The sequence below is a fragment of the Ranitomeya variabilis genome, chromosome 7 (genome assembly GCF_051348905.1).
Source record: "Ranitomeya variabilis isolate aRanVar5 chromosome 7, aRanVar5.hap1, whole genome shotgun sequence".
NCBI classification, from domain to species: Eukaryota; Metazoa; Chordata; class Amphibia; order Anura; family Dendrobatidae; genus Ranitomeya; species Ranitomeya variabilis.
The window spans coordinates 178401389-178414920 of NC_135238.1; the positions used below are offsets into that span (position 1 = coordinate 178401389).

Consider the following 13532-nt stretch of genomic DNA (forward strand, 5'->3'; position numbering starts at 1 on the left):
GTGTCTTAACATTGTTAAAACACTGCGGGGCTGGGATTCAGGGCCTGGCGCAGCACATATGTTCGCCTCTCGCACTCGGGTCCTTACACCCGCTTCAGACTGTGCGGCGTCATCTGGTCCCTTAACGCATGCCACGGCCATGAAGCCGCACAGTCCGCAGAAGGCGGAAGGAGATGAGGGACAGGCGAACTGATGCACTGATCATGCCCATCAATCACACCCTCGCAGTCCCAATAACTAAGACAACGAGGGGCGTTGTGTGGGTCAGGGCGGCCGCAGAGGCGCAGGCAGCCAAACCATGATGCCAGAAGACGGGCAGCGCTACCAAGGGGGTTGCAGCGTGTCATTACAAAGGAAAGTCACACCACCGGGACGGTTAAATGGTCACACAGAGGACACATTTTAGACGTGTTTTCAGTTCCACATGTGCGAGGAGAATACGTTTATGAGCCACCTTGCACACATGCAGCATTACCGCTGTACAAGGTGGCCTTTAAAACGTACAAACGCCTGGGGGAGGGGGGACAGGTTCCCTTCAATTTCAGTTCTTGTGTCTGCGTGGCTTTTGCAGGACACGATGCCGGCTGCACAGCAGGGGAACAGCTGGCGGTGCTGAACCCCACTGACACATTGGCTGGTGTTTTTCTCTGTGCAGCTAGCAGTACCGGGCCCCAACTGGCGGTGTTGGAGCCCGGGGTCAGCAGGAGGAGGAGATGGAGCAGAGTGTAGGCCGAAGCCTGCACTGGCGGCAGCTTTTGGGTCTGTTGTGCCTGCGTGGCAGTTGCAGGACACGATGCCGGCTGCACAGCAGGGGAACAGCTGGCGGTGCTGAACCCCACTGACACATTGGCTGGTGTTTTTCTCTGTGCAGCTAGCAGTACCGGGCCCCAACTGGCGGTGTTGGAGCCCGGGGTCAGCAGGAGGAGGAGATGGAGCAGAGTGTAGGCCGAAGCCTGCACTGGCGGCAGCTTTTGGGTCTGTTGTGCCTGCGTGGCAGTTGCAGGACACGATGCCGGCTGCACAGCAGGGGAACAGCTGGCGGTGCTGAACCCCACTGACACATTGGCTGGTGTTTTTCTCTGTGCAGCTAGCAGTACCGGGCCCCAACTGGCGGTGTTGGAGCCCGGGGTCAGCAGGAGGAGGAGATGGAGCAGAGTGTAGGCCGAAGCCTGCACTGGCGGCAGCTTTTGGGTCTGTTGTGCCTGCGTGGCAGTTGCAGGACACGATGCCGGCTGCACAGCAGGGGAACAGCTGGCGGTGCTGAACCCCACTGACACATTGGCTGGTGTTTTTCTCTGTGCAGCTAGCAGTACCGGGCCCCAACTGGCGGTGTTGGAGCCCAGGGCTCTGCAGGGGGAGCAGAGTGTAGGCCGAAGCCTAATTGAACCAATTTCAAAGGTAACCTTTAACCCCCCCTCAGGGGTTACAAAGTAGAAGAGCCACAGCTTATGCAGCAGTAGTGCTGCACAAGTCAAAGGTTGCTCTTTTAATTTCGCTCCTTGCACACGCTGAGTGAAACACGTATAACATTTAGCCCTTTATACAGTCAAACTGTGTTGGGAGGCGCGAGTTCCCTTTGTAATGAGACGCAGCACAGATGTCAAGAATCCCACCTTGGTGCTGGGTGCAGCCTCCTGAGCGTTGTTATTTGCTGTACAGGAGTCTGCGCTGTCGTGTTATCCCCTGGCCTAGCGCTGTTAGCGCTGCCCATGTTCTGGCATCATTTAATGTCGGCCGGTGCGTTTCGCGATGACCATGAATCCCAGCCCCGCAGTGTCTTAACATTGTTAAAACACTGCGGGGCTGGGATTCAGGGCCTGGCGCAGCACATATGTTCGCCTCTCGCACTCGGGTCCTTACACCCGCTTCAGACTGTGCGGCGTCATCTGGTCCCTTAACGCATGCCACGGCCATGAAGCCGCACAGTCCGCAGAAGGCAGAAGGAGATGAGGGACAGGCGAACTGATGCACTGATCATGCCCATCAATCACACCCTCGCAGTCCCAATAACTAAGACAACGAGGGGCGTTGTGTGGGTCAGGGCGGCCGCAGAGGCGCAGGCAGCCAAACCATGATGCCAGAAGACGGGCAGCGCTACCAAGGGGGTTGCAGCGTGTCATTACAAAGGAAAGTCACACCACCGGGACGGTTAAATGGTCACACAGAGGACACATTTTAGACGTGTTTTCAGTTCCACATGTGCGAGGAGAATACGTTTATGAGCCACCTTGCACACATGCAGCATTACCGCTGTACAAGGTGGCCTTTAAAACGTACAAACGCCTGGGGGAGGGGGGACAGGTTCCCTTCAATTTCAGTTCTTGTGTCTGCGTGGCTTTTGCAGGACACGATGCCGGCTGCACAGCAGGGGAACAGCTGGCGGTGCTGAACCCCACTGACACATTGGCTGGTGTTTTTCTCTGTGCAGCTAGCAGTACCGGGCCCCAACTGGCGGTGTTGGAGCCCGGGGTCAGCAGGAGGAGGAGATGGAGCAGAGTGTAGGCCAAAGCCTGCACTGGCGGCAGCTTTTGGGTCTGTTGTGCCTGCGTGGCAGTTGCAGGACACGATGCCGGCTGCACAGCAGGGGAACAGCTGGCGGTGCTGAACCCCACTGACACATTGGCTGGTGTTTTTCTCTGTGCAGCTAGCAGTACCGGGCCCCAACTGGCGGTGTTAGAGCCCAGGGTCAGCAGGAGGAGCAGGGGGAGTGGAGTGTAGGCCGAAGCCTGCACTCGAGCAAGTTGAAAGGAAACCTTTAACCCCCCCCCCCCCCAGGCGTTTGTAGCTGAAAGAGCCATTGTGTACAGCACTAATGCTGGAAAAAGGTAAACTTAGCTCTTTTAATTATGGTCCTTGCACATGCGGAACCTAACAGTTATGAAATGTGTCCCCTCACAGCGTAAAACCGTCCGGTAGGTGGAACTTTCCTTTGTCGTGTGACGCAGCACAGCCATCATTTTTACCCCCTTGGCGCCGTGCGCCGCCTCCTCAGCGTTGTTTGAATCTGTCCCGGAGCCTGCGCTGTTAGGTTAGCCCTTGGCCATGCACACATTTTGCGCTGCCCGTCTTCTGACATCATTTGGTGTCAGGCTGGCTGCGCCTGTGCGGGTGCGCTGGCCGAGATCCCGCCTCGCAGTGTCGTCTAATGTAATCACACCGCGGGCCTGTGATCCGTGCCCGTGCGCAGTGCATATCCTCGCCTCTCACTCCCCTCCCTACGGCTTTTTCAGACTGTGCGGTGTCACGGCCGTGGCATGCTATTAGGGACCAGCTGACATCGCACAGTCTGAAGAAGCCGTAGGGAGGGGAGTGAGAGGCGAGGATATGCACTGCGCACGGGCACGGATCACAGGCCCGCGGTGGGATTACATTAGACGACACTGCGAGGCGGGATCTCGGCCAGCGCACCCGCACAGGCGCAGCCAGCCTGACACCAAATGATGTCAGAAGACGGGCACCGCAACATGTGTGCATGGCCAAGGGCTAACCTAACAGCGCAGGCTCCGGGACAGATTCAAACAACGCTGAGGAGGCGGCGCACGGCGCCAAGGGGGTAAAAATGATGGCTGTGCTGCGTCACACGACAAAGGAAAGTTCCACCTACCGGACGGTTTTACGCTGTGATGGGACACATTTCATAACTGTTAGGTTCCGCATGTGCAAGGAGCACCACGAAAAGAGGCACTTTTTCCCTTTGCATCATTACTGCTGCACAAGGTGGCTCCTTCAGTAACAAACGCCTGGGGGGGGGGGGACAGGTTCCCTTAAAGTAAACTTGTTGTGACTGCGTGGCGGTCGCAGTACACGTTGCCGTATACACAGCAGGGGAACAGCTGGCGGTGCTGAACCCCACTAACACATTGGCGAGGTGTTTGGCTCTGTGCGTACAGCACTTCTGGACGGCAACTGGCGGTGTTGGAGCCCAGGGACAGGTGGAGGAGGAGGAGGTTGGAGGAGGTTGGAGGAGGTAGGAGGGATTGCCACACACACAGCAGGGGAACAGCTGATGTTACTGAACCCCAATAACAGAGGAGGGACTGTTGACTGTGCGTACAGCACTTCTGGACGGCAACTGGCGGTGTTGGAGCCCAGGGACAGGTGGAGGAGGAGGAGGTTGGAGGAGGTAGGAGGGATTGCCACACACACAGCAGGGGAACAGCTGACGTTACTGAACCCCAATAACAGAGGAGGGACTGTTGACTGTGCGTACAGCACTTCTGGACGGCAACTGGCGGTGTTGAAGCCCAGGGACAGGTGGAGGAGGAGGAGGTTGGAGGAGGTAGGAGGGATTGCCACACACACAGCAGGGGAACAGCTGACGTTACTGAACCCCAATAACAGAGGAGGGACTGTTGACTGTGCGTACAGCACTTCTGGACGGCAACTGGCGGTGTTGGAGCCCAGGGACAGGTGGAGGAGGAGGAGGTTGGAGGAGGTAGGAGGGATTGCCACACACACAGCAGGGGAACAGCTGACGTTACTGAACCCCAATAACAGAGGAGGGACTGTTGACTGTGCGTACAGCACTTCTGGACGGCAACTGGCGGTGTTGGAGCCCAGGGACAGGTGGAGGAGGAGGAGGTTGGAGGAGGTAGGAGGGATTGCCACACACACAGCAGGGGAACAGCTGACGTTACTGAACCCCAATAACAGAGGAGGGACTGTTGACTGTGCGTACAGCACTTCTGGACGGCAACTGGCGGTGTTGGAGCCCAGGGACAGGTGGAGGAGGAGGTTGGAGGAGGTTGGAGGAGGTAGGAGGGATTGCCACACACACAGCAGGGGAACAGCTGACGTTACTGAACCCCAATAACAGAGGAGGGACTGTTGACTGTGCGTACAGCACTTCTGGACGGCAACTGGCGGTGTTGGAGCCCAGGGACAGGTGGAGGAGGAGGAGGTTGGAGGAGGTTGGAGGAGGTAGGAGGGATTGCCACACACACAGCAGGGGAACAGCTGACGTTACTGAACCCCAATAACAGAGGAGGGACTGTTGACTGTGCGTACAGCACTTCTGGACGGCAACTGGCGGTGTTGGAGCCCAGGGACAGGTGGAGGAGGAGGAGGTTGGAGGAGGTAGGAGGGATTGCCACACACACAGCAGGGGAACAGCTGACGTTACTGAACCCCAATAACAGAGGAGGGACTGTTGACTGTGCGTACAGCACTTCTGGACGGCAACTGGCGGTGTTGAAGCCCAGGGACAGGTGGAGGAGGAGGAGGTTGGAGGAGGTAGGAGGGATTGCCACACACACAGCAGGGGAACAGCTGACGTTACTGAACCCCAATAACAGAGGAGGGACTGTTGACTGTGCGTACAGCACTTCTGGACGGCAACTGGCGGTGTTGGAGCCCAGGGACAGGTGGAAAAGCAGAGGAACACAATGTAGGCCGAAGCCTGAGAAAGTCGAAAGGGAACCTTTAACCCCCCCCCAAGGCGTTTGTAGCTGAAAGAGCCAGCTTGTGCAGCACAAAAGATGCAAAAGGAAAAGGTGGCTCTTTTCATCATGCTCCTTGCAAACACAGAACTAAACACTTATAAAATGTGTCCCATGAAGCCGTGAAACCGTCCCGGAGGTGGGACTTTCCTTCGTAATATGACGCAGCACAGCACATCATTCCTACCCCCCCGCCGCCGTGCCCCGGCTCCTCAGCGTTGTTTGATTCCGTCCCGGAGCCTGCGCTGTTATGTTATCCCATGGCCAGGCACACTTAGCGCTGCCCATCTTCTGACATCATTTGGTGTCAGGCTGGCTGCGCCTGTGCGGCCGCACTGGCCGAGAGCCCGACTCGCAGTGTCTTCTGATTTAATCCCACTGGGGGCCTGGGATCCATGGCCATGCGCAGTGCATATCCTCGCCTCTCACTCCCCTCCCTACGGCTTCTTAAGACTGTGCGGTGTCACGGCCGTGGCATGCTATTAGGGACCAGCTGACACCGAACAGTCTGAAGAAGCCATAGGGAGATGAGTGAGAGGTGGAGGTTCAGATATGCACTGCGCATGTCCATGGATCCCAGGCCCCCAGTGGGATTAAATCAGAAGACACTGCGAGGCGGGCTCTCGGCCAGCGTGGCCGCACAGGCGCAGCCAGCCTGACACCAAATGATGCCAGAAGACGGGCAGCGCTAAGTGTGCCTGGCCACGGGATAACATAACAGCGCAGGCTCCTGGACGGAATCAAACAACGCTGAGGAGCCGGGGCGCGGCGCCGGGGGGGTAGGAATGACGGCTGTGCTGCGTCATATTACGAAGGAAAGTTCCACCTCCGGGACGGTTTTACGGTATCAGTGGACACATTTTATAAGTGTTAAGTTTTGCGTGTGCAAGGAGCAAAACCAAAATAGCTACCTTTTTCCTTGTGCAGCATTACTGCTGCACAAGGTGGCTCTTTCAGTAACAAACGCCTTGGGGGGGGGGGGGACAGATTCCCTTACATTTCAGTTGTTGTGTCAGCGTGGCGGTCGCATGACACATTGCCGGCTACACAGTTGGGGATCAGCTGACGTTACTGAAACCCAATAACACTGGGTCGTATGTTTTGACTGTGCAGACGGCACTTCTGAGCCTCAACTGGCGGTGTTGGAGCCCAGGAATTTAAGTTCAGGTGGTAGAAAGATGAACACAACAGGAGACCTGGATAACGTATACAGTGACCTAATTATTCAATCAGGAGGAGGAGTGGCAAATTCCTGCGAGATCCAGGCCTTGTTCATTTTCAGGAAAGTAAGCCGGTCAACGTTATCGGAGGATAGTCGCATGCGACGGTCAGTTAGTACACCACCTGCAGCACTAAAGACACGTTCCGATAATACACTGGCCGCAGGGCAAGACAGCACCTCCAATGCATACTGGCTTAGCTCTGGCCATGTATCCAGCTTTGAGACCCAAAACTTGAAAGGGGAAGAGCCGTCAGGGAGTACAGCAAGAGGGCAAGACATGTAGTCTGTCACCATCTGACGGAACCGTTGCCTCCTGCTGACTGGAGCCGTCTGTGATGGTGTAGACTTTTGTGGCGGGCACAGAAAACTGTGCCACAGTTCGGCCATACTGGTCTTGCCTTGGGCAGAGGCACTGCTTCTGCTCCCTCTTTGTGCAGAGCCTCCACCACGGCCTGGACGCACTGAGCTGCTTTGGAATGCACTAGCAGCACTTCTCTCAGTTGGAATGGAGAAGATGATGGAATTGACCAGTGTGTCTTGGTACTCCCGCATTTTTCGCTCCCGGTTCAACGGTGTGATGAGGCTTTCTACGTTGTCCCGGTAGCGAGGATCGAGGAGGGTGAACACCCAATAATCAGACATGTTGAGAATGTGGGCGATGCGGCGGTCGTTTCTCAGGCACTGCAGCATGTAATCCACCATGTGCTGCAGACTGCCAACTGCCCAAGAAACGCTGTCCCCTGCTGGAGGCGTGATCTCTGGCCGCTCGTCATCACCCCACCCTCGCTGTACACACTGAGTACTGGACAATTCGGTAACTCCCTCCTCTGGACGGATGTCTTCCTCCTCCATTGACTCCTCCTCATCCTCCTCACAAACTGTCCCCTGCCTACGCGTTTGTGAGGAACCACGTGGCGCTGACTGTCCAGAAGATGATGGAAATGGTGAAGCATCATCCTCCACCTCTTCCACAACATCATCCCTTAGCGCTTGCAGTGATTTTTCAAGCAGGCAGATAAGGGGGACAGTCATGCTGACTAGTGCATCATCTGCACTCGCCATCCGCGTGGAATAATCAAAGGGACGCAAAACCTGGCAGACGTCATTCATAGTGGCCCACTCTGTGGTTGTGAAGTCTGTACGGCGCTGACTGCGACTTTTTTGCGCCTGAAGCAGCTGGTACTCCATTACAGCTTGCTGCTGCTCACACAACCGCTCCAACATATGTAACGTGGAATTCCACCTGGTAGGTAGGTCACATATGATGCGATGTTCCGGCAGGCGGTGTCGGCGCTGCAGAGCCGCAATGCGCGCTTTTGCCGTGCTGGAACGCCGCAAGTGAGCACACTCTAGGCGGACCTTGTGCAGCAGTGCATCAAGATCCGGATAGTCCCTCAAAAAGCTCTGCACGACCAAATTGAGCACATGTGCCAGACATGGGATGTGAGTGAGGTTGCCGAGGCCCAGAGCTGCCACCAGATTTCGGCCATTATCACACACTACCATGCCTGGCTGGAGATTCGCTGGCACAAACCACACATCGCTCTCCTGCTTGATGGCATTCCAGAGCTCCTGCGCTGTGTGGCTACGATTCCCCAAAAAAATTAATTTCAAGACGGCCTGTTGACGTTTGGCCACGGCTGTGCTCATGTCGGTCGTAACAGGTACACGTTCATCACGGGTCCATGTGGAGGTGGACTGTGACGGCTCCTGCAGCGATGATTCTGAGGAACTGGTGTAAGAGGAGGAGTCAATGCGTACAGAATGGATTCCTGCAATCCTTGGAGTGGGCAGGACACGTCCTGCGCCACTCGCACGGTCTGTACCCGGCTCAACGACATTAACCCAATGGGCAGTGAGGGAAAGGTATCGCCCCTGTCCATGTTGACTGGTCCACGCATCGGTGGTGAGGTGGACCTTGCTACTGACGGCGTTCAGTAGCGCGTGTTTTATGTGTCCCTCCACATGCTTGTGCAGGGCAGGGACGGCTTCCCTGCTGAAGTAAAAGCGGCTGGGCACATTGTACTGTGGGACTGCCAATGACATCAAGTCACGGAAGCTGTCAGTCTCCACCAGCCTGAATGACAGCATTTCCAGTGACAGAAGTTTGGCAATGCCTGCAGTCAGAGCCTGTGCTCGTGGGTGGTTTGACGAGAAAGGCCGCCTTTTCTCCCATGCCTGTACTACCGATGGCTGTAGACTGGGCTGGGAGTGTGTGGATGACTGGGAAAGTGGCGCTGCGGGTGGAATTACAGCGGGTCTCTGGACAACAGGGACAGAGGTTCTTCCACGGCGATCCTGGGAGGAAGCCGAACCAGCTGCGTGTGAGCTAGAGGAAGAGGCAACACGAGCTGAAGAGGTGGTAGCTGCCGCTGTTGGTTGGCCTACCTCTTCAGTGTGTTTTTCTAACTCCGCCGGGTGCCTGTTGCGCACATGTTTCCACATGTTGGAGGTATTGAGGTTGCTGACATTTCGACCTCTTTTGACTTTTTGATGACACACCTTGCATCTGACATAGCAAATGTCATCTGCAACTGTGTCAAAAAAGGACCAGGCACTGCAGGTCTTGGGAGCGCCCTTTTTTGCTTTGGGAAGAGACATGTTCCTAACGGGTGCCAAAGCGGAGGCTGCAGGATCCGCAGTCTTCCCCCTCCCTCTCCCTCTTTGGGCCGTACGGGGAATCTCTTCCTCAGAGCTGCTCCCACCACCTTCCTGTCCCTCACGCCAAGATGGGTCGAGGACCTCATCATCTACACTACCCTCTGCCCCCAACTGCTCCTCCTGGGTAGTCTCAGCAGCAGAGCACGCACCAGTAAGTGGCACCTGAGTGTCATCATCAGCTGATGCGGCCTGCGATGTGGTGACCGGAGCCACTGGCCCACCCGCCTCTTCAGAGGAAGACAGAAAAAGCTGTTGGGCATCACTGCACCCTGCCTCTTCTTCCATTTCTCCAATGCTGCTTGGCTGGCCCCCTGTTTCCAAGCCAAGAGATTCAGAGAACAGAAGTAGAGACGGCTCCTGTCCTGGGCTCTCTGTCTGCCTGGGCAATTTGGCAGGTGGTGAAGAGACAGATGGCTGCTCTCCAGTGCTCTGTGTCTGAGAGGATGTGGCACTAATGGAAGTTGATGCATTAGCTGCCATCCATCCGACAACAGCTTCAATTTGTTCTTCACGCAGCAGCGGTGTACGGCGCTCGGACACAAAGCTTCGCATGAACGACTGTTGCCTGGTGAAAGTGGGTGCTGATGAGTCACCGATGCCCGCAGCAGGCACAGAATCCCCACGTCCCCTCCCTGCTACGCGACGGCTCCCACGCCCACGTGCCTTACTCACTGCCTTCTTCATCTTGGTTGACTGATAAAGATAAGCAGAAAAGTACTAACGGATTTGTGTGCTTATTCCTGAGCAACTCCTCCTAACAGGTATAAGAAACACTAATTATCTAAAGTGTGGACTAGACTTTAATATGAGCTAATGTGGCCTACACAAATGTAAAGTGGTGTAAATGGTGTGTTTGGTGAACTTTATTATTTATTTTTTTTTTGGGGGCTGAACTGACAACAGATAGAGCTGCAGTCACACGGAGACCGTGCAGACAGCCGTAAACGGCGCTGCAAGGCCCAAAAACCCTCCTCTACTTTATCCTATGTAGTGTTTTTCCACAAATTAGCTGGAGACGGGTGGAAAGACACTAATAGGATTTTTTTAAATAAATTAGCAGCAGACTACACTACTTGGAAAAAAAAGAAAATTGATTTGGCGGTATGACGCAGTGAACAACCCTGAGCTGGAGACAACCAGGCTATAGCTGCTCACAGACTACAGGGCGAGCTGCAGTCACACGGAGACCGTGCAGACAGCCGTAAACGGCGCTGCAAGGCCCAAAAACCCTCCTCTACTTTATCCTATGTAGTGTTTTTCCACAAATTAGCTGGAGACGGGTGGAAAGACACTAATAGGATTTTTTTGAATAAATTAGCAGCAGACTACACTACTTGGAAAAAAAAGAAAATTGATTTGGCGGTATGACGCAGTGAACAACCCTGAGCTGGAGACAACTAGGCTATAGCTGCTCACAGACTACAGGGCGAGCTGCAGTCACACGGAGACCGTGCAGACAGCCGTAAACGGCGCTGCAAGGCCCAAAAACCCTCCTCTACTTTATCCTATGTAGTGTTTTTCCACAAATTAGCTGGAGACGGGTGGAAAGACACTAATAGGATTTTTTTAAATAAATTAGCAGCAGACTACACTACTTGGAAAAAAAAGAAAATTGATTTGGCGGTATGACGCAGTGAACAACCCTGAGCTGGAGACAACCAGGCTATAGCTGCTCACAGACTACAGGGCGAGCTGCAGTCACACGGAGACCGTGCAGACAGCCGTAAACGGCGCTGCAAGGCCCAAAAACCCTCCTCTACTTTATCCTATGTAGTGTTTTTCCACAAATTAGCTGGAGACGGGTGGAAAGACACTAATAGGATTTTTTTGAATAAATTAGCAGCAGACTACACTACTTGGAAAAAAAAGAAAATTGATTTGGCGGTATGACGCAGTGAACAACCCTGAGCTGGAGACAACTAGGCTATAGCTGCTCACAGACTACAGGGCGAGCTGCAGTCACACGGAGACCGTGCAGACAGCCGTAAACGGCGCTGCAAGGCCCAAAAACCCTCCTCTACTTTATCCTATGTAGTGTTTTTCCACAAATTAGCTGGAGACGGGTGGAAAGACACTAATAGGATTTTTTTAAATAAATTAGCAGCAGACTACACTACTTGGAAAAAAAAGAAAATTGATTTGGCGGTATGACGCAGTGAACAACCCTGAGCTGGAGACAACCAGGCTACGGCTGCTCACAGACTACAGGGCGAGCTGCAGTCACACGGAGACCGTGCAGACAGCCGTAAACGGCGCTGCAAGGCCCAAAAACCCTCCTCTACTTTATCCTATGTAGTGTTTTTCCACAAATTAGCTGGAGACGGGTGGAAAGACACTAATAGGATTTTTTTGAATAAATTAGCAGCAGACTACACTACTTGAAAAAAAAAAAAAAAAAAAAAGAGAACAGTACTGTATGAGGCAATGAACCACCCTCCCTGAACTGAATACAACCAGCTATGGATGGCCTATGTGGCTGCACTCAGACTAGAGAGTGGGCTGCACTCACACACACACACACACACACAGACCTTGCAGATCGCTGTGAAAACAGCGCTACAAGGCAAAAGCAAGGTGAATAGTAGGTGAACACAGCGGTTGCTAAATTAGCCTTTGGAAAGCACAAAGAAGCAAATCGCTATCTCTAAACTGTCCCTCAGTCAGCAAACAGCGTCCTGTCACTAACTGAATTCACAGCAGAGTGATCGCAAAATGGCGCCAGCGACTTTTAAACTGCATCATGACATCATTTCAGCAGCCAATCACAGCCTTGCCAGTACTTTCATGCCCTCCATGCTAAACAGGATGTGCCCACACTTGGAATCATTCTCATTGGCTGAATTTCTGAATTTTGAATCTGGGAACTTCCGATTCCGGTATCCGATACGCGGCAAGTATCGGAATCCCGGTATCGGAATTCCGATACCGCAAGTATCGGCCGATACCCGATACTTGCGGTATCGGAATGCTCAACACTAATCATGATCATAATTAGATTTTTTTAAATTAAATCATATTTTTTTGTTTGACATTTGTCCAGGTGCATGGATCCTCTCAGGAGGCACACATTATGGTCTTATGAAATACATTGGAGAGGTGGTCAGAGACAATACCATTAGTCGGAGCTCAGAAGAGAAAGTGGTAGCCATTGGCATTGCGGCCTGGGGTATGATCTCCAATCGTGATACTCTTATCCGGACTTCGGCAACTGAGGTTTGAATATTTACATCTTTATTAGCCAGTGAGGGAATATACAGACATTTTGTTTACGTTGTTTTTATTTTCTATAATTATAAGATTAATTTAAAAACAATTCATTTATCTATGACAACAGGATTAGTCATTCTTAACCAAGGACCCAATATATATATATTTTTTTTTTTAAACATTTGGTTTGCTGTAATACTTGTTAGTGTAAATGTTTCATTATATAGTGTTACAAAAACTTAAAACTGTATATAATCTTCCTGACAATATGTAGAAACACTGAATAACTCTGTAGCCTCAGAGAATTTTAAGGGCCCAAGGGCAGAATTTGTAAAAAGGCCCCATTCCTACCATTTATAAGAGTACGCTTATGTGACAAAGGGGCTTCTATTTTATTTCAGGACTCAGGGCTCAACTATATTCTGAGTAGTCTAATGGTCCAATATACATTAAAGGGAATCTGCCCCCCCCCCCAGGACGTATATGACCTAATATATGGGCATACAGGTAATAGAAATGTTACACTAGTCCTACCTGTATATCTCATATTAATGGTCTGGTTGCTGAGAAACGTTATATTCTTTCTTTATGTTAATGATTTCTTCCAGACTACGGGGCATACGGTGCCTGGAAGAAATCCCTGCCCCCTGTCTTCATTGTAATACTTACCTCCTCCCATCAGCGCTATTTATGGCCCTGGAATCCCGCGCCTGCTCCCTGCTCTCCCTCAGAAATACATAATCTATCCTCCCTTCTGTGGGCGCTGCATTCAGGGATCTTGTGCGCAGGCGTCGGCGAGTCGCTGTGGTCTCCTGTGTGTGCACCGATAAGATGCACTCCCCATTTCCTCCCTGCACAGTCATCACTAGGAACCATGTGTACATGGCAATGACTATGCAGGGAGGAAGTGAGGTGAGGAGAGCACCTTATCGGCGCGCACACCAGAGGTCACAGGAGCGAAATTTGCCTGCGCAGAAGATCCCTGAATGCGGTGCCCACCGAAG

At 53.0% G+C, this 13532-nt stretch overlaps 1 protein-coding gene across 5 annotated transcripts in view; it reads left to right on the top strand.

Annotated features, from left to right (window-relative positions):
- The window catches only part of TRPM8 (transient receptor potential cation channel subfamily M member 8), a 173801-nt gene that overhangs the window by 69603 nt on the left and 90666 nt on the right, over positions 1-13532 (top strand). For 4 of the 5 annotated variants that reach the window (XM_077272379.1, XM_077272381.1, XM_077272383.1 and 1 more), the window contains one exon: positions 12362-12534. In XM_077272379.1, coding sequence (XP_077128494.1) covers positions 12362-12534 — 173 coding nt within the window. Of the gene's footprint in view, positions 1-12361; positions 12535-13532 lie in introns of those variants that run through there. The other variant, XM_077272382.1, reaches the window with a different exon arrangement.